Source organism: Haplochromis burtoni, unplaced genomic scaffold, assembly GCF_018398535.1.
Source record: "Haplochromis burtoni strain Fernald_Lab_line unplaced genomic scaffold, NCSU_Asbu1 Contig_123, whole genome shotgun sequence".
NCBI classification, from domain to species: Eukaryota; Metazoa; Chordata; class Actinopteri; order Cichliformes; family Cichlidae; genus Haplochromis; species Haplochromis burtoni.
Genome location: NW_024582484.1, coordinates 911,588 through 932,099, shown reverse-complemented (window position 1 = coordinate 932,099; position 20,512 = coordinate 911,588). Strand labels below are relative to the sequence as shown.

At 45.0% G+C, this 20,512-nt stretch overlaps 1 protein-coding gene across 3 annotated transcripts in view; it reads right to left on the bottom strand.

Annotated features, from left to right (window-relative positions):
- Positions 1–6,398: 6,398 nt before the first annotated feature.
- The window catches only part of LOC102310655 (fibroblast growth factor 12), a 47,634-nt gene continuing 33,520 nt past the window's right edge, over positions 6,399–20,512 (bottom strand). For all 3 annotated transcript variants that reach the window (XM_005929365.3, XM_005929364.3, XM_005929363.3), the window contains exons 2-5: positions 17,033–17,143; positions 14,381–14,484; positions 11,354–11,552; positions 6,399–9,517 (exon numbers count right to left, since the gene is read on the bottom strand). In XM_005929365.3, coding sequence (XP_005929427.1) covers positions 9,366–9,517; positions 11,354–11,552; positions 14,381–14,484; positions 17,033–17,143 — 566 coding nt within the window. In that variant the 3' untranslated portion in view covers positions 6,399–9,365. The remainder of the gene's footprint in view (positions 9,518–11,353; positions 11,553–14,380; positions 14,485–17,032; positions 17,144–20,512) is intronic.

Genomic DNA, 20,512 nt, shown 5'->3' with positions numbered 1-20,512 from the left:
GTAGGAGAAACACAAGTTAACTCAGAGACACAGACTGATGCGACAAAACCAGTAAGTAGGTGTACAGCGTACACTGTAGTGTGTAGCACCCAGGAGTATCAGCTTATTACGTACACGTTGGTAAGCTGTCTTGTTGCAACTGACGAACTGAAACAAACGAGCGTGCTGTGTGTGCAACAGCGCGACAAACATTACCTGTCCTTTTATTAACTGCACAAGTAGTGCTGGTCATAGCTGCTGGCTACCTGTGTAAGGCTGTCATGGGTCTGTAGCTCTGTCACCGTTTTAGGGAACATATTTAGTTTTAAAGTAAGTTTCTGGGCATTTCCTGCCTTTCTGGAGGGATTATATTTCACTAAAAAACGATCTAATATGCATGTCCACATAATAATTATTATAATATATTAAAAAACACACGCTGTATTTTAAAGAACATACATTAAGAAGCAGATTATATTAGATTTATATTTTAAATAAGACAAAATTTGGATTTTACAGCAGTAAAATGATTGTATCTCTACAGTTTAAAAATGTAATAAGCTTTGCCCTGCACAGAGTGGATAGTGAAACAAATGGAATCATCATAAATACATTATTTCATATTTATTACTTCCCCCTCCTCATTGCTTTATTATTGTAGCTCTAGTAATAAATAATAATGTAAGGATGCCCATAGTATATACAGTATTCTGAAGAAGGTCTAAAATGTCACTGTGTGTGCATGTGTGTGTTTTATTTAGCTGGATTTAAAAAAATATTACTCATGATATAACATTGTGCAGACATGGCTGGTAAGGACATGAGGAGGAAACAGTAGGAGCTGTGTGAGGCTACTAAAGGCAGGGCTATAACATTTTTCTGTCATCATTTTATTATAGATTAAGTGCAAGAGTTGTTAGGTGTGGATAATTAGATTATAGTTTATTGCAATAGCAAGTTGTGCCTTGTTCTCAGATAGACAGCAAGTGGAGAGTGATATATGAAATGATGGGAAGGAAGGAAGAAGAGAAGCAAAGAGTGATTCACAGGCAGAGCCGAGTTTATGTCACAGTTTTTCGTTGCCTTATGGTTCCAAGCGCTGTCACCAATCTTTGCATTTTGTTATTATCTCATGACACTTGTTTAATCAGCTACCATCTCTCCTGTGGACTTTTTAATGTCTACAGTCTCAGATCAACACAGCCCTGCCCTTCCCATATTAGATTCTTGATGAATGTGTGTTGTTGTTATTCAGCATGGTTCAATGTGCCCCTTTTTAACTTTGAGCACCCGCCCCTTTAAACCTCTCTGCACGTCCCTGCAGAGCAGACTAAACCTGAAGTTTCTGATCCAGCTTCACCTTAAAATTCCTCCTACAGCTTCACAATAAAAGCCTCCTTGTAATTTCACAGTAAAAGCCTATTAAACTCTATACAGCAAGTCACATAGATCAGGGGTCCCCAATCCCAGGCCTCGAGGGCCGGTGTCCTGCAGGTTTTAGATCTCACCCTGGTCAACACACCTGAATCACATGATTAGTTCATCATCAGGCCTCTGGAGAACTTCAGGACATGTTGAGGAGCTAATTTCGCCATTTAATTCAGCTGTGATGGATCAAGGACACATCTAAACCCTGCAGGGAAACCGGCCCTCGTGGACTGGGACTGGGGACCCCCGACATAGATGTTTTACATTAAAAGTCTCCAAGCTGCTGCTTCACAATAAAAGCCTCTCATCTGTAGATGAGACAGTAGAGATCCCCAGGCTGCTTCAAAGTAAAACCCCTTTACCTACTTCCCCGCGAAGACCCATCGTGGCTCCACAATAAAAGCCTACCGTTTACAAAGAAAAAAAACTCACGAAGTTCCTTCAAAGTAAAAGCACTAAAACGGCTTTACAGTAAAAGTCCATCAGTTTAATTTTGAGTTTACCTTTTCAAGCTCACTTGTTAAAATAAAAGCCCTTGCATTAGTTCTCCAACATCTTCAAAGTTAAAGCCCTCCCCATCTTCTTTATAATAAAAGCCCTACAGCTGTTTTACATTAAAATCCAAAAGATTACATTAAAAGCAGGAAGTCACACAAACACTTCACAATTAAAGTCTTGAAACACATTTGAGCAGTAAAAGCCTCCACAGTAAGAATCCTAAGCTTTGCAAGAAAATCACCAAATCGATTACAATAAGTCACAACGATGTTTCAAAGTAAAAGCTTAAAAGTCTATGGTTTGCTTCACAATGAAAGCTTCACATAAAATAAAAGTCTTGAAGCTGGGTCAGGGTACTACTGCTCCTTCACAATAAAAGTCTCTCAGTACACACAAAATAAAAGCACAAAGATGCTTGAAATTAAAAGCAAACAAGTCCTCCTATAACTTCACAATAAAAGCCCACCAACAGTTTCACAATAAAGGTCACAAAGCTCCTTCAAATTAAAAGACTTAAAGTGGCAATTAAAACTCAACAAAATTCCTTTACTTGCTTCACAATAAAAGTCCCCTAGTAACTTCACAGTAAAAGCCTCTGAGCATTTTTACAGTAAACTGTTTCAAAATAAGAGCTCAGAGACAAAATAAAATGCTAAAGCTGCTTCGTAGTAAAACTCTCACAGCTAACTGTGTGACCAGATTTAGAAATGAAACTCTCGGAGTCGCTTCAAACCGTGTGAATTGGTTTGTAATTAGATGCTTCACAATAAAAGTTATTTCTTTCAAAATAAAACCTGCCACCTGCTTAACAACGAGATGCTGTTGGATCCCAGAGGTCAGGCTGACGGTGTTTCCTCCTTGTTGCTGTGATGTCGGCTGATGGTCGGACCACAGTCGTGTTTTTGTGTCTCTCCTTGTTAAAGTTGGATGAAGCCGCCTGCCAGGTCGTCGCCCGTAAAGTGGAAACCAGCCTGGATGAGCTTTTAGACCATCTCGGGAATAACTGAGAGCTTTTTAGTGGGAAACCACAAAAATACCTGAGTGTTTCCTGCCGCGGCTGCTTCAGAGATCCCAACGTGACATACACGAGCTTTATTTGTGGCCTAAAGTCTGAATCTGAGCGTTTTGTGTTTATGCAGCAGGACCGAAGTCATTCGAACACAAATCCTCGGACTTACAGGAGATTTGATGACAGATAAACGAGGCCCTTTATCACCATGAAGCAAGTCTGCTGAAGTTACAACTTCAAATAAAAATGAGCGATATCTGTGCTACTCTGACCTTTTCTCAATATTGTTTTAAACGATTCTTTCATTTTCTTTACACATTAAAATCACAAACTCACTAATCTCAAATATTTTGGGACAGACTAACGAACTAACGTGCTTATGGACTGAACAGCTGAACGTACAGAAATCCAGTTTTAAGCAGGCGCTGCTGAAACGTCTTTAGGCAGCTGTTGTTGTGAAATGTTGTTAGTTAAAAATAAAAGTGAATTGAACTGAAACAGTGGCCAGAGCATGAGGATTCATTTCAGATTAAAACACAGAGGCCGACTTTGTTGCTTATTGTGTTTCCAGGGTCTGTGTGCAGGGGATATCCTTAAATGGTCATGTCTGCACAGAAGCCCCGCCCTTACGCCCTTGAAACCTCCTTTATGTGAGGAGCAACCAATCAGAAGAAAGTTGCCCTGAAGGATGGGCTGTGCAAAGGGCCAGGATAAGATAAAGAAGGATTATTTTGTGACTCATGCAAAGCAGCTGAGAATGAGCAGAGCAGATTAACATGTACACAGACAAACAAGTTCATCGTCAGGAGTAAAAAACAGACAGACACTGATGCTCTTATATGTTTTTTTATTTTTCAGTACTCTTTTTTCATCCTGCTGCGTATTTGCGATGGTTTTCTTCTAATATATGATGCGTTTTTATATGGAGGTGCGTCCGAAAAGGTGCAAACATCAGCAAACACAAAGAAAGAGCAAGAGATTTTAGGTTCGACAAACACGTTGCAACTCGGTGACGTTCACCCTCCTCCTGGGCCTGCGTCGCTTCGTAATGACATCATCATTTTGTGATACGACAGTGCCCCCTACAGGTTCAACATCTCACTGTTTTTGAGTAAAAAAACTGAGCGTCTCAGTTTTTATAAGCAGGAAACTTTAAAACTGCCATCTCAAATTTCTAGAGAGCTCAGAGTCGAACCCTGAACGCTTTAAAACACAGACTTTTGTCTTTTCTACACTTTCTGCTTCTCATGAACCGGTTTACAAACTCATGCTGCCTTCAGGTGACGCAGATTACCATCGATGCGAGCCTTATCAACAATGGTTCAATGTTCCCGCTCTGATTTTGTGCTTGTGAAATAAAGGATTTGAAACCCTGCACTTATTTTTTGCTAACTTGAGAAGACTCGAGTTAAAGTATTTGAGAATGTCTCAGTAAAATGACAACAGGCAGCACGGAGACAAAAGAAACACTGTGGACGTTTAAAGCAGCGAACGAACGCACACATCTGGTTTTTCTTACACTTTAAGACATTCTCAAATATTTGATACGCAACTCTTTTCTCTGCAGGTGTTCGTGTGAGCTTGTGAAAGGTGACAAATGTCATCTGGCGTCACATGTAAATAAATCAAAACAACATTTTTATTTACTTTAACATATAAAAATTAAATTATATAGTTAACAACACTAGAAATTATTTTATCTATGAAAGTTATTACATTTATTACTAAGTTGTTGCTGATTTTTTTCCCTCTATGTTGAATTTATTTCCTTTTTTTTCTGCTTTTGTTTCATTGCTGTCGTGTGCTAGCGTGCTATATGAGCTCAAATGTGAGCGCCATTTGTAGTTACTTCATGTTTGCATTTGAGATCATTTTTTTGATGCATATTCTGAAATAATGTATATTTTCATCATTTTAGTTTATTTTGAAAAGTCTCAACAGGATCTTGAGCTTTATTGTGAAAGGTTTATGTGAAAAATAATCAAGTGGACGGTTTTTTGCTAACAAACTGACGCTTAAAACAGGCGCTTGTCCGTCCGTAGTGTGGTTATTTTAAATATAAGACAAAGAGAGAACTATAAGAAGAAAGTAAGATGGCCACTACATCAACATTTAATTTCTATCTAGATTTCAGATTTATTTAGATAATAAACTGAGATCTATGACATATGTTTTGGTTATGTGACTGGCACTTTGCTTCCTCCGTACAAACGGGCTCTCACTTGATTTTTGAGGCGAACTTATCTCGTAACTTGAAGGCAGTTAGATTGAAACTGGTTCTGGGTCTCCTGCTGAGCCTGAAGCAGAGGATGTGGTAGAAAAGACACCCGGTACAACATTTCTGTCGAGTGGTTTGGTTGTGTTGACGCTTACAGAAACATTAAGAGGAGAGCGTTCGTGCCGAGCCGCTCGTGTTCCAGTCCTCGCGGTCCGACCCAGAACCCCAAACTGGAAGACATTCTCAGAGGCAGCGCAGCAGACTGTGACTGGTCCATTCATTTCCACCCTTCAGTCCATTTATCCATTTACAACCTCACCAACCACGCCCCGCTTGACCCCGCCTCCTTTTACCCTCCACTTCCACCGATCAGAGTGTTTTTAAGTGTCATCTCTGCAGCTTGGTGTCGGCCGACGGGAGGTGACGAGTTTCCCAAAAACAAACACATCAAAGTTCAAACTCTCGTTCATCTGCAGGCCGAGCTCCTCGTTTGGAGTCCAACTCCAGTCCTCCAGAGCTACCTGCAGCTTTTAGACGCATCCTTGTTCTGACACACCTGAATGGTTTGTTATTAGGCCTTTGCCAAACTTCATGTCTGCTGAAGAGGGAATCCAACCTTTTGATTCAGCTGTATTGGAGTAGGGATGCATCTAAACTCTGGAGGACTACAGCTGGACACCCCTGGGTTAAGGGACTTTTATGTAACAAACGTGCAGAACGTCATCAGCAGTTGTTGTTTTAACTGTTTTAAAATGTGACCGTTCTTTAAACCTTTGCTCTGTTTTTATCCCTACGCTCTTTTCGCCAACAGACGTTACTCTCTTACTTGGCACATAAGGTGTTTTTAGTAACTTACTTAAATACGGCTACACTGACTTGCTGCTCCTTATGGTACAAACTGGCCCAGCCTAGTTCTAAAATGAGCAGCTGCTTATTCAGAGAGCTTCCTGTTAATCAGCAACAGAATCAGGATCAGAAGAACAGCCGGGACTGTTTTGGGGACTTGGTCCAATCTAGATGTGGAACCAGGGACAGTACAGTGGAGGGACATTTCAGCCTGAGCAGAGGTTTTCCATCTCTGATCTTTATGACTCAAAAATATCTTTACAAATGATTTTATGATGACAGAAGTTTCTCAGGGTTGTTCTGAGCCAGCGTGACGACAGAGGCTGAACTTGTGGAACCACAGTATGAGCTGCAGAGACAGGATCGCAGCACGAATGGCACTAACGACTTTCCATACATGCTGCAGTCCTGGTGATTTTCTCCCGCTGAGAACGGTGAAGGCAGTGATAGAACGTGTGCAGGAGGAAGGACGCGTTCGATGGAGACTCGTTTCATTTTTTTCCCGGTTTTCTTTTTGGGAAACTCGGCTGGTAACATCGGAGAGAAGTAAAGGGTCTGAGTGAGAGAAGAAGGAAAGTCTTAGAGGTTGGAGAGGGCAGTGCAGCGACTCAGGCTGAACGTCTAAACTTTACTCTCTGGAAAGGAAAAGATCTCGCCGTCACAGAGCAGTGCAAGGAAGAAACGTACTCGGGGTGGACACAATAAAGGGAGCTTTCAATCCTGAGCATCCACCCAGGGAGCTGCACGTCTGCTCTTCCTTAAACTCTTGACTTTTATTTTGAAAGATGACAGGAAATCTTTTCCTTTCAGCTGTGTGAAGTTCAGACGAGGTTGGAGTGAAACAGTTTTCAGGGCAGTGCTCTTTGTCTAAACAAAGCAGGGCAGTGTCAGAAACGCTCCAAAGCCCCCCATCGGCCGACACCTGAATGCATCACGGTGGAGGGAGTGAAAGCGGGAGCGTCGGGCGTTTTATCCAAACACATTCACATCCACGACATAAAAACCTGTTCTGGAATCTTTTGATTCACTAATCAATAACCGACCACTTCATCTTTTCCTTGAAGTTAAATTTAAAATTCTAATTTCCTTCTCTTGAACCGCTGCACACATCGTGCCACGTCAACATAAACAAATGGACCAATCAGAGCTCAGTGTGCCCGTCCTCATCAAAACCAAACATACAGTCGTGTTAATAACAGACAAAGTGAGCGCATGCTGTGGCGTTTTAACCCGTTAAATCCTGATCACGCAGAGCTCCAACACGCCTGCACAGGGCAGGTCGCGGTCGGCTCGTCGTTCAGCTTCAGTCCTGTTCAGACCGGATCAGAGTTACACAACTCGGCTGTTAGTGTCTCAATAAATCATTTAGACCTCCCCATGTCTGCGGGGGCGTCGCACAGAAAGTACATCATGCAATATTTCTTGTAACGCCGCAAAACCCAAAATCTTGTCATGTGATCAGAGCCTGAACGCAGCACAGAGAGACTGAGCTGCGATCAGTTTTTTATGACATTACTGGTGGACTTCACAGTCCTGCTGATCTCTTTTTAAAACCAGCAGCTTTCAGACCAACCTCGTGTCTGAAACTCCCCACAGTCAGAGTTACACCTCCACCTGTGCTCACGGCTCTTTGACCTTTCCTGCCCCGGGTTGTGTCTCACAGGCTGCAGGCCTCTAACAGTAACTCACACCAGCCGTGTTTTGGAGAGCAGACTGTATATAAAGGATGGCTGTAGCTACCAGGACGTCACTCGCTGTAAAATACAAATAAAATTCCAGAATTTCAGTCGCCAAAACTGGAGCTCAGACTTCTTAGGCGGAGGAAATTATCTCTAACAGTGTTTTTTACCAGGCTGTATATTTCTACTGTAAAGCTGTTCATTTTAACATACCAGTCTATGGGGACTGGCCCACCGCTGAAAGTTGCTGCTTGATTTTGGGCTCCTGCCGTCCTTCATTTATTACTTTCTGTGCAATGGAAAAGAATTAGCACTATGCTAAGCTGCACAGTTTGCACAGTTCATGGTTACTACTACAGTGGGTGTGCTCGCTATAATCTGACAGCACACTGACTGTATAGTTTATACAGAGAAGCATCCAGGGTTGCTTCTGCCCTACGTTTCCCCTGAAATGATTAATTGATTATGTTTTAGGATATTCAAAATCCCCCCATCGTCAACTATTTGTTCATGGAAAATATTTGGGAGTACACCATCTATACTACAGTCTGTTCCAACCGTAAACTGGGCTTGTATTTGACCTATAAGCTGCAGGTGCTTTTACAAGCCTCTTGGCAACCCACCTCCACCCCAGTTCTTCTGGGGTGTATCATATCTGATGTCTCAGATGCATAGTGACAAATATAAACTGCTCTGCGGATGTAACAGCCGTTAGTTAACACAGCCTGAGACGAAGCCTGCAGACAACACTCAGGGCTGAAAGGTCAAAGCCTTTCTCTGAGCCTCGCACAAACTTTTCACGTTTGGATGCGTTTAAAGAAGTTTCGTCGGTTTTCATCAACGTGAAGCGAAAGCAGGAACTCGATCTACAAACTGCTGAGTGATTTTAAAAAGCAGGAATGTGGAGTTCACGTGGACACCACCTGCAGCGACCACACAAACCGGCACGCTGTTCTGATCCTCTCAGGCGTACAGTCACCCGGTCGCCCGACTGACCTCCGTCACAGGAAGCGGTCCGATCGGCACAGAGCCGTCTTCCTTCCTTCAGTCGCCAGTGTCTGCAACAAAAACCCACAAAGGCTCCCACCCCGAAAACACAACGTAACGCACGTAAAGATGTGGCAGCTGAAGAAGACGAAACAGAAAAGGTCTTCCTTCCAACCGGACAGAACATCACGCAGAAGAAGACGAAGAAGCGCGGCGTGTCAAAAGTGCGAAAGTCTTTGCATTCATTAAGAAATGAAAGGAAGTGAAGTTTCTACATGGCTTAAAGCTTCGGAGTTCTCAGCGCTCGCTCGACTCGCAAAAACATTTTGTCGTCGTTGTGACAGAAATGATGATGATGATTACAATGTGGCGATGAAGAGTAGGTGGGCTAGCCTCTCGGCGCCATTTCAGCAGGGCTCTTTGCATAAAATGTAAATCATCATCATCAACGTCTTGTTTTTTTTCCATTTCCAAACAGGCCCCTCCCCCTCGCCCTCCCCCATTTGATTTAAAATATTTCATAACGAGCACGAAGACCCCACCGCCCCCCCTCCCCTTTTTTTAAGCTTCTTTTTTTCTTTGTTTTCGCCGTCGTTGTTATGGCGGTTGTTGTCGTCGGTGTGGTTGTAGTTGTTGTTGTTGCTGAACAGAGGGAGTGTTAAAATGGGAGTTCTCCTCCTCCACCTTCGCCTCGTCTTCCTCCTGCGGGTGGCGCTGCAGGCTACGACGCCTCTCGTTCTGTGGAGGACTCCGCTGCCCGCTGCTCCCTCTCCAGGCTCCTCGCCCGCTCCTCGCTGTTCATCGTCGGGCTCCTCGAGGACTTCAGCAGCTTCTCCTCGAGCTCGTGCAGCGACGGCTCCTTATACATGCAGACTACAGGGGGAGGGCGGGGGGAGGACGGGGGAGAAAGACAGTGAGTCATTAAAGCATCACGCCACCACCAACTCTCGAATTTACACATAAAATAAACTGAAAGACATCCAGACGTAAATTCAGATGTCAGAGTTCAACCTGTGATGCTGCATTCAGTGACATAATCATAACTAACAGGTGTGCAGTTTGTGCCAGCGTGGACGAGGACACACCTGAGCCTTTATGCAAATAAAGACAAACCTATTAAAACTAGCAGCTACTTCGAGGTCTATGTGCTGACGTTAAATAACAGAAAAGAAGAAGAACGAATCAGAAAGGAGGAGGTAAAAGAAGACATCAGTGAGTTAACGAGGGGGGAGAAGGAAGAAGGGGAGGAAGGAGGCTGAAGGACACCGAGGAAGAGGAGAAGATTGACAGAAGGACGAGAGGAAGGTGATAGTTGACAGATGTATAGTTGATGGATATTTTTAAATGAAGATGAGGGATGAGAGGGGAGGGGCAGAGCAGCTGAAAGCAGAGACGGAGCTTCGTGTTTCCAGTTAAACCTCCATCTGTGATATTAGAGCTTCACCTTGTCCTCACACTCTGAGTTCTGGCTGGACGACCTCGGCTCCTGGCTCACCTCTGAGCTCTCCACGCCTTCCTCAAACGCTCCCGTTTGCTCCCAGGATCTAAGAGCACAGCAGCTGAGCTACAACGGCTCCTACAAACCGACAGCACAACCTCCCAGTCTCACGGCCAGCTGCCGTTTTACTGGTTGTATCGTCAAACAGGACTAAAAATATCACATTAAAAGACTTCGCTATTCTTTCAATTTATGTAATTCTGGTTCGAGTTCTCCAGGAAATACGAGTCTCGGCTGCTTTACTGTTAAGAGGGTCAGTGTTTACGTAGGCTTTACTCGGCCAACGGTTCACCTGAAGTAGGTCAGAATGTGAGGCTGAGGATTTTGAGATATGACGTTCAGAAACACTTTTTCCTGCCTCTGTGTTTTAATATCAGGACGTTTCCAGCAGAAGGTAGATGTCAGTGTTTCAGTGTTACGCACCTACATTTACAAAATCACCTCTAAATGCAAAACCTCAAAGCCCATTTCACTTATTGAACTCATCTTCTACTACGATAAACTACAGACATGTGGAGAACCGTCGATTTCAAAGTACAAAAATCCCAAACTGGGAGAAAAAGCTGACTTTTCTACTTCTTCTCTCATGTTTGCGCTTAAAAAAACATTTTGTTGTAAAAATACAGAGTGTGGAGTTTAGCTCAGAGCGGGAGGCGAGGTTACACTTTCCTCTAAACACAACTTGTGTGTCTTTCACTGACGCGGAGCAGAGGAAGCTGAAGATATCAGCTGCATGTGCACACAGAAGAACAATGTGAAATAGTTTTAACATTAGCTTATTAAAAGTTTTGATGACTTGTTGGTTAAATGAAATGGAGCTGAAACATTTGCTTTTTTCCTCAAATGTTTAAATATTTCTGAAAATTTGATGAACGATAAATTCTGTATCCAAACTGAATCGTGAGCTCCTGTCGTGTAAACCAGAGATGTAACTGTTGGACTGACGTCATCACAGACCTGCAAAATCAGTCATGAACTGTAAGGATAAATATTCACTCTGGGACAACAGAAAACAAGCGTGCTTTGAACTCCAGGACGGTTCCCCGAGGACCTCAACAATACTGCAGACCCACAAACCTTCTTTACACATAAAGAAAATCGACGGTGGCGTTACTAATTCACACTTCGTCCTCGTGTTTTGTCTTTCTGTCTGACCCGTGAGACACGAAAGCATCGCCACCACCAACATCTGTGTCCACAGCTGGTCTCACCTTCGATGGGTCTGGGGACAAAGTGTGAGCACGGTTTGGTTTTCTTCACTCGGTTTCCCTTCATGATGATTCCTTCCTTATTGAGGCCCAGGAACCAAGCCCGGCCCGACTCGTGCTGCCGATACATGGTGGACGAGTAGATGACGTAGTAGTTTTCAAAGACCGACTCCTTGAACTTGCACTCTGGTGTGAACACATCCTGATACACAAACACACAGAAAACATTTGAAGTGTAATCAGCAGAGAGATCATTTTGTAGTTTTCCTTACACGACCGCCTGCTTCACATCTCTGTGCGTCCACATGTTTGATTGCACGACTCGGCTGCTTTTATCTGAGTTTTATTTTGAAGTTTAAACTTGGGGCTTTTATTTTGAAATGAACAGCGTCGAGTGCTGACCAGCAGCCTTTTAGCGTCACGGTTCAGTTTGTGCTCAAAGCTTTTGTCATCATTTTACTTCCATATGAATCTGCCTGCCTGGTGTGACAGGACAGGAAACGCTCACTACATGCTGATACTTCACAGAAACACGGCAGGATGTGATAGGACACAGCACGCGAAGCAGCCAATGAGCCGCGACCAATACGAAACACCTCGAAGGTGATCGATCACATTACACGCACACGATAGCGTCAGCAGCACTGCAGCGCAGCGTCACATGTAACAGGACATGAGAGGCTTACAAAAGCTGGCTCTTAATTCTCAGCCTGAGTTCACACTGAGCGCAGGTTCACTGCTGCAGTCTTTACACAATTTTAATTAAACAAAAGGAATCTGAACTGTAAGAACTTCAATAATCCATAAAACATAAATGGGAAAAGAAGCTCAGTGCAAAGCAGCTGAAGAATAAAACTCGACATTATTTTGAAAGCTTCAAAAAGCTTTTAAGTTGAAATATTAATGTAAGTCTTGTTCGTGCACGGAGCAGGAAGCTGTGGTGGACACCAAACGTGACTGCTGGGCCGTTTAAAGTCCCAGTTTAGCACCTCCCTCCAGGTATAACAGGTGTGTGCGTGTGTGTGTGTGCGTGTGCACCCTCTGGATATAACAGGTGGTCAGGTGAGCCAATCAGAGCAGAACAACCCCCTTAGCCTAGAGCCAGAGCCGGCGTTCAGTTACCTCAATTCTGCGTCCACTTAATAAATAAAAAGCAGTTTTGGTCAGCAGGTGTGGACTGCAGGCTCCTGGAGAAGCTTAGAGGCTGTTTTTATTTGTAATCTGTTGCCGATTATGTTCATGTGTCGCTGTGCTTCCTCTCCCAGCCTTTTGCTGCCCTGCTCCGACCTTTGAGACGCGTTCCTGTCATAAACTTTGTATTGATGTAAAAACTTTGTTCACCGTGAGATGTCACAGATGCCAATTACAAATCTGTCTCTGAGTGTTTAAAATGATTCACGAGTGACTGAGAATCACGCTGAAGTCACTACTACACTTAATAAAACCCAACACAAACACAGCAACAGATAAAGAGGAAAAAGGAGCCACGAGGAAGGAAAGACGGGACTTCAAATGGAGCGTGACGATGATGTCGAGGAGGAAGAGGAAACAGAATAAATGATGAAAAGCGTATTTTTTCCTCCCAGCACGCAGCCTGCATCTCATATCAAGACGTGATGGTTTCAGTAAACAGTGTCGAGACGCTCGGGCCTCCCAGCACAACTTTACTTGCAGCTGTCTCACCGCTCATGCTGTAATGCTCTTACATAACTGCAGAGCAAGAGGAGGAGCTGCTGTACTCTTCATCTGAAGCTACACCTGAGAGAACATGAGTTTATATTTTATGGAGCCGAACCAAATCCTCACTTTACCTCCTACAAAAACAGGGCTGCCTCTTCCATCCTGGATTTATCCGGCATGTGGTTGAAGGGCTGAGAGATGGGATGAAGTCATGTGATCTCCCCGCTCTCGATTCAAAGCATTGAGCAGTCAGCACCGACTGGTGAGATGGGATCAGGCCAATTTGTGATTAATTAATAATTAATTAATGATTAAGATTCATGAAGAGGACCATCGAGCTAACAAGTGCAGAAACATTTACTAACAGCTGCACTTCCATATATGGCATCAAACCACGAAGCAGAACTGAAGCGCAGCTGCAAAGTGGCAGCAAGGTTTCATCACGTACCCGCCACGAAGGCACGCTCGTGTTACACTGACTCAAACTACCACACAGTCAGCGTCCGCGCCTTCAAATCGCAGTGGCGGCGAGACATCTGTGATTGACAGGCAGCAGCAGCCAATAGGAGCGCTGCAGAACAGGTAGTTCATGGTCGCTCCTCAGAATTACATCTTCCCCACAGCGCCGACCAACAATCGCAGCTAACAGCTAGCTTCTTCGGGCGCGCTGCGAGCTCATATTTACTTTTTGTGTCTAACACGCCTGAGAAAGCTTCCTCACATCGTCGCCGTTATCCTCCTCTTCCTCCACCACTCTGCCTCCATCCTGATGCTGCGCACAGAGAGGCGCATTTTAAAGTTTTATGTACGTGTTGTGAATTATGGATGTTAGATGGACTCGCTGAGCAGCAGTACAGCTGTAGATGTGCTCGGTCTGATCAGGGCTGTCCTCCTAACTACTTCCATTGTTCATCATCAATTAATTATTACACACGCTGTCTAAAAGTGGAACTTTTGTACCGTAATGTCACCGAGTTTGCATCTGAACACGAGCTGGAACAGAAAAAACAAACGCAGGATCTCTTTGCAGGGGAAGAACTGGATCGGTCAGATAATGAAATAAGATCTGAAATCAGATCTTGTGGGGATTAAAACTGAGAGAAGTGTTTTCACTTCAGTGAGAAACTTTATCTCAGTGTCACCCTTTAAACTCTGCCTGAGTCCTTGAGCAAAGCAGTAACACCTTATTACCTCACAAACAGTAGTTGACTATCAGTGTTTTCAGCAACGAGACGTGTTAATAGTTAAAATGATTGTTGGGGACACGTCAGGAGCTCCTGGCTTTACCTGCTCCAAACCTTTAACGAAACAAGCTCAAGAAGGACATGAGGATGAGGCAGATGTTCTTACAGATGTGTAGAGGAATCCCTCGGCGTTCATGGCCACGTACAGCGCGGCCTTCACTCCCTGGATGGCCACGACCCTCAAACCTACTGGGATGAGGTTAAACAGAGCTGGAGGGCGAGAGACATAGAAACAGACAGAGAGAGAGAGTTAGATAGTGAGAGGCAGAAGTAGATTAATACAAAACGTCACAGAGAGCACAGAAGACGGACGGAGCTACCAGGAAGTCTGCCGCAGTTAGCGAGCTCTTATTGTGAAACCTCGAGTTGAGTCATTTGGCGTTTTGAAAGCAGATGTGACGATCGAGCGGCGGAGATGAACGAGGAACTAAGATACTGCACTAAGCTCCCCTCTTAACGACCATGATTTCAAACGTTGATGACCTGGCTCTCTTCCTCTCCTTACTCCTGCAGGTTACTTCCTGTTAAAAGGGAGTTTTTCCTTCCCACTGTTGCCAAAGTGCTTGATCATAGGAGGTCATATGATTGTTGGGTTTTCCTCTGTATGTATTATTGTAGGGTTTACATTACAGTATGAAGCACCTTGAGGAGACTGTTGTGTAAATAAAACTCAATTCGAGACCTCCCAGAATATTTTTGTTCTATGAATATGTGCACGTATACATCAGACGGAGCAGAAACGTTTAACACTGCAGGATGATGTGAAAATGGTGGGTTAGCCACGAGGCCCCAGCGTCTCAGCCAGGCGGAGGTTGAGACCCGGACTCTGGACCGTTGCAGCAGCTCCATTCTTTCCTTTTTCAGCTGTTGCATGCTAGCATGCTAACAGAGGCCTGTAGAGTCTCCTGGGGGGAATTTGCTGGGACATCCACTCCTGAGATGATGTCTTGAGTGTTTTCCACGTGTGGATACCGTCCTCCGCTGTGGAATAACGGACTTGAGATTCTTTGGCGATGGCCTTATCCCTGCATGACCGATGGACATCAACTGATGCTTCTTTAAGCTCGTTGCTGATGCCTTTCCTCCTCTGCATTGTGTTAACACACAAACCTGCAAACCTCAGAAACGTCTGCTTCTATCTGTTCTCACATTTGCAGTAAAAAGTGTCGGAAATGAAAATGTCACGAAGAGTCGCACAGAGCAGGTTTAAATTAATAAACCAGCAGTGATTCCTCCATCTCTGCTTTAAATCTTCTGCACCTGTGTAAATCAGACCCACTCAGCATTAAAAAATCCCATTACACCTCCTCAAACTGTGAATTCTTGTGCTTTTAGTCGATCTGTAACGGTGGTTAAAACCCGGCTCAGCCTGCTGATGTGCTTCCAGCTGATAAAGCGAGAGAAAAAGACTGAATAAAAGCAGAGAGAGAGCGAGAGGGGGGGTGATAGAGGGACGCAGTGATGAGAGGTGATTTAATCCTCGGGGACAGAGAGCTGCAGTGTGGGTGAGGATGAGGAGTAGGAGGAGGTGGAGGAGGAAGAGGCCTGTGGCAATGGCTGCGGTTAATCCTCCTTTATTTAACTCAGAGATGATCAGAGAGAAAGCGAGTGGGGGAGAGAGGGGAATCCAAAACATCTCCTCCTCCTCTTGTCCTGTTTTTGCTTCTTTTTTTCCAAACCAAAAGGATTTACAGGAAGCAGCAGAGGCTGTAATCCTGAGCTCATCCAGCCGAGAAACAAAGACCTGCAGCGGGAACGTGACCGAGTATCGACGATCAGAAGCTGCCTTCAGACTGCTCCACCTCGGATCACTCTGTTACAGACGCCAGATGCAGCTTCAGCTCTGTTCTCTGACGCAACCCCAAACGGGATTTGTGGAATCGAACCAACGACCTTTTGCTTGCCAAGCGAATGTGTTAAACGTGACAGCGTTGTAGGGGAGGTGCCTTTAGTGAGGGGAGGGTGGAGCGTGAGAGCGACAGATGGATTGGGGCGGAGTCTGCAGCGGTGCAGACGCTGCATTGACATCCCCACACTCACCTGTGGGGAGTGACTGAAAGAGCTGCAGGTGTAAGCTGTGGAAATGCATCTCCTTTGAAGCGCACTTAGTGACGGGGCTCAGAGCAGATCTGCTGGTCCTCCACATCGAATAGTTCAGGCAAGTCCGACCGGGAGGAGGACCGGGCAGACCCAGGACTCACTGGAGAGATTATATCTCAGCTGGCTGGGATCAAATCCCCCCGGATGAGCTGGAGGAGCTGGCTGGGGCGAAGGAGGTCCGGACTTCTCTGGTTAGACTTCATGACCCAAACCCGGGGAAGCAGCAGAAGATTGTTGGATTATGTTTATGTTCTGATTTAATGAGCTGTTGTGTTTGAGATCCTTCTTCTGTGTAATGTTTCACCTTTCTGAGCTGTTCTCTTGTTTGACATCGGATGATTTGATCCACGGTGCTTTTACACTTTGGCTGTGGCTCTTTCCATAAAAGTTGGAGGTAGCGACCACGACATCACACAGTGTGAAACAACATGCTCACTGAACCCTTCATAAAACCGACTCCTGACACCAAACTTTAGAAAATTACCTCATCTTTTTATTTAGCTTGACCCAAAGCGAGCCCATAAACCCTCAGGATCGCCCCCTGGAGGCCATCAAAAAGAGTACAGGTGTGAGGCATTTTCTCTTCAGACAGAGAAGCCACGCCCATTTTTTATGTAGCGTGCGGTCTAGACAAATACAGTTTTAATGTGGGACTCACTGTAGTCGCTGTTCTCGTCCTTGGTGCCGCTGATGGCTCCTTCGGGCTGCATCTGCAGGAAGAAGCCCTGCTCGCTGAAGAGGCGCGTCACGATGCCCTTCAGCTGCGGCTCTGAAACACAAAGACCGATGTGAGGTTCAGCACACACACACGCACGCACACACTGTTGTCAGGTAGCATTGCTGAGTTTATCTCACTCATGTAAGCGTTTTGTTCTTCTTCTCTACTTTCACATTTGAGAAGAAGAAGAAGAAACAAGCGTACATCCCAACATTTCCCGTCCAGCGTTCCTCACACAGACTCGACCGCAGAGAACTGTCACACCTGTGCAGTCAGCTTGCAAATCACGCTAGCTAGCATTAGCTGATAACTCAGCAGTTCACCCTTTGCTTGCATAAGACATATAACACTAACAGTGTGTCAGCCACTAGTTTAAGAACATGTTTAAACATGACCATCGGAAACCCTCCAATCTGTGTGGACAGAGTCAGGAAGTTCCTGAAGCCCCAAATCAGTGACCTTTGCCCTCAGAGTTAGCAGATGGCTGCTGATGGGTTTCCAGCCTGGGCCACGTGAAGCTTAAGGGCACACAAACACACATGGTTCAAACCCCAGGGTGTCACATGTGCCCCAGAGACAAACCCTGAGGCCACGGCTCAGCGCGCGAGTCCCTCCTGCTTGACTTTAACACCGAGCTGAAGGTCTGAGGATGTAAACACGGTAGAAGCTGAGCAGACGAAGTGATGCTCCAGATGACAATGTGGGCCAGAAGGACTCATCTCTGGCAGAAATAGACCAAAAAGACAGCGAGGCTAATGTGGAGCAGGCCGCTGTGCTACTTAACATCTGAAAGGACCGAAGACACACATACGTGTCCGGAAACGACAACAAGGTAAATCTTCACCTTTTAACAGAGCAGACGTGAGTGTGAGTGTGGAGGAGCTGACACACAGCAGGACCAACCGGCCCTGCAAAACACAACGACCTAAACAAAGACCTTTATTGGCTGCTGCTCATTAAAGTCGTTTGGTTTTACTCTGATTACCCGTCAAACAGCTCACTATCGCCTTGCTCAAGTGCTCGCTCACAGGTTTACTTTCTGGTAAAAGCAATCTTGGTTATGAATTCAGAGAATAAAAATAGCCTCCAACATGATCATTTTAAAGGATTTAAGGTGTCAAACAGAAATTAATATTAACTAAATACCGATAAGGACCTAACGTTTATATTCAAGGAGCTAACTTATTTATTTCTGGTCATTTTTACGTTCATGAATACATTCAGTTGTTTTCCCACATATTTATGTCATCAGTGCGTTTTAAAGGAAGGCCATAGAAGTCAGCTGGTTTACTTTAGAGGGCAGTGGCGTACCTCACGCTGTGTTTTGATGTTCAGAACCCAAAGTCAGCGTGCTGACGATTCAAACACCGACATCTGCAAGGTGTAATCTCTAATTATAAGCACGGATCCAGGAGCTATATCTGTGAGTGTGTGTCACGCTGTGTGAAGACAAGCTGTGAGTTTTAACATCTGTGAGGCCGCGGGCGACAAAACACCTCGTCACACGCTGCTCCCCGAGCTCAGGCGTGATCAGACTGACAGCGCCTTTAAAACCCAACCTCGTCTTCCCGAGTCGCAGTGAAACGATAAACGCTGAACTAAGAACGCCGTCTGCTGCTGTGGGAGCTTTCTACACGAAGGAACCGTGACATCGATGAAAGAAAACCACCTGCTCATCTCTTACATATATGTACCGATGACCCGAGATGGTACGAAAGCCAACGTTTTCTAAATGTGCATTCCTTTTAAAGGCCACCAGGGGGCGACACCTGAAAGAAAAGACGAGGAAATAGCTCATGGACCTCATTACTGGTTTCCACACACCAACACAGTGATGGTGTAAATCAGGAGTGTCAAACATGAGGCCCGTGGGCCAGAATCTGCCCGACGATGACTCCAATCCGGCCCACTTTAAGTTTTGCAGTTTTCCCTCCACGCCACACCAAACTACAGGATATGCTCTGTGAATGAATGAAAACTTTACATTGTAAATGCATAATTACAGGACAGTCTGAGCGATGAGCTACCAGAACCTTCTCTGCAACTTTCCTACCTGTTTCAAGCCCACTACACATCACAGTTTTCCTTTTAGGACATCGCAGACTGAGAGGGCGAGCGGCTTGATTCTGGCCCTCAGGCCGCACTTTGCCCCTGTGTGTGGTCGATTCTGCACAAAAAGGTGGCGAAAAAGCCAAAGGAAAACCTGGAAGTGCTGCTGAAGGATACTGGAGGCACGCGGTCGTGTTTTGATTTGAACTTGAGCAAAGTTGGGGGTGAAATCTTTACGGCTTCAAAAAGGCTTCATGCAGTAACAGATCTCATTAGCAGAGGACTCACTGAGGGCGAAACATCAAAGCAGGGCAAAGTGCTGACGTTGAGCTGAACGCCGACTTCACCAGCTGCAGAACAACTCATGAATAACTCGGCCTCTTCCTACCAGCTCCTTACTGGAGAACTTGAAGTCTGCAGACTCTGAAGGAGCTGATCAAGCACAAGTGCTGCGTAATAGTTTCTTTAAGAAGCTGTTTGTTGTATTGCCAAGAAAACAGGAGGCGGAGGCGACGGCGGGGAGTCGGCTAATGAGAGATGAGAGCTGCAGCTAGCTCATAAATGTGTAAACGCAGACATCCGTCCAGTTCTCCGACGCTCTGCTGCTGCTCTCCGAGAAGCTTTCTCTGGAGGGAACGCCGCTCGAGTTCAGGTCGACTTTTATCTCGTTATTCTGCAGGAGGACTAAAAAACATAAAGGTTTGCAGTGACTTCAAGAAAAGAAAAATGCCGTCTGGAATCACACCGTGGGGATCTGATGATGCAACGCTCATTACAAATAAAACAGAGAACATGGAAGAACCCACAGCAAACAGGGAGGTGAGTTTTCTTTATGCAATCCAGTATCATGATGAACACCACGGAAACCTCAAATCAAAGCTGAGCTTCAACTTTCTGAGCTTTAAAAGGCTGAAACCGTCCTCGTCAAGGCAACCAATGAACTTCTTCAGTGTTGACGGACCCTCAACAGACACAGGTAAGGAAAGCCCTGAATCTGAATTTATCAAAGTGAACATAAGGATAAGCTTTATTTGTCAGTTGCAGTTGCCTGCAGCTGAAATGACAGACCTACAGACAATATACAAACTTACACTGGGGAGACAGGTCAGGCTGGAAAAAGGGATCGACAGTGAAATATGTAACATATGGGGGCAAAGTCAGGAGAAAACAAAGGGTTTCTGCCCATGATGACTTCCAACAAGTGAGTCATCATAAGGAGAAAGCACAGAAAACTCCATAGCACACAAAGAAGCACAGATATCATCACACTCCACGCCATGAAACACAGACAAGCAGCATACGGGCGGGGGTGCGCCGATGTACACAGTGGTCGCGGACGCTGCAATTCCTCGCGCCTCCAGCTGAGCCGCT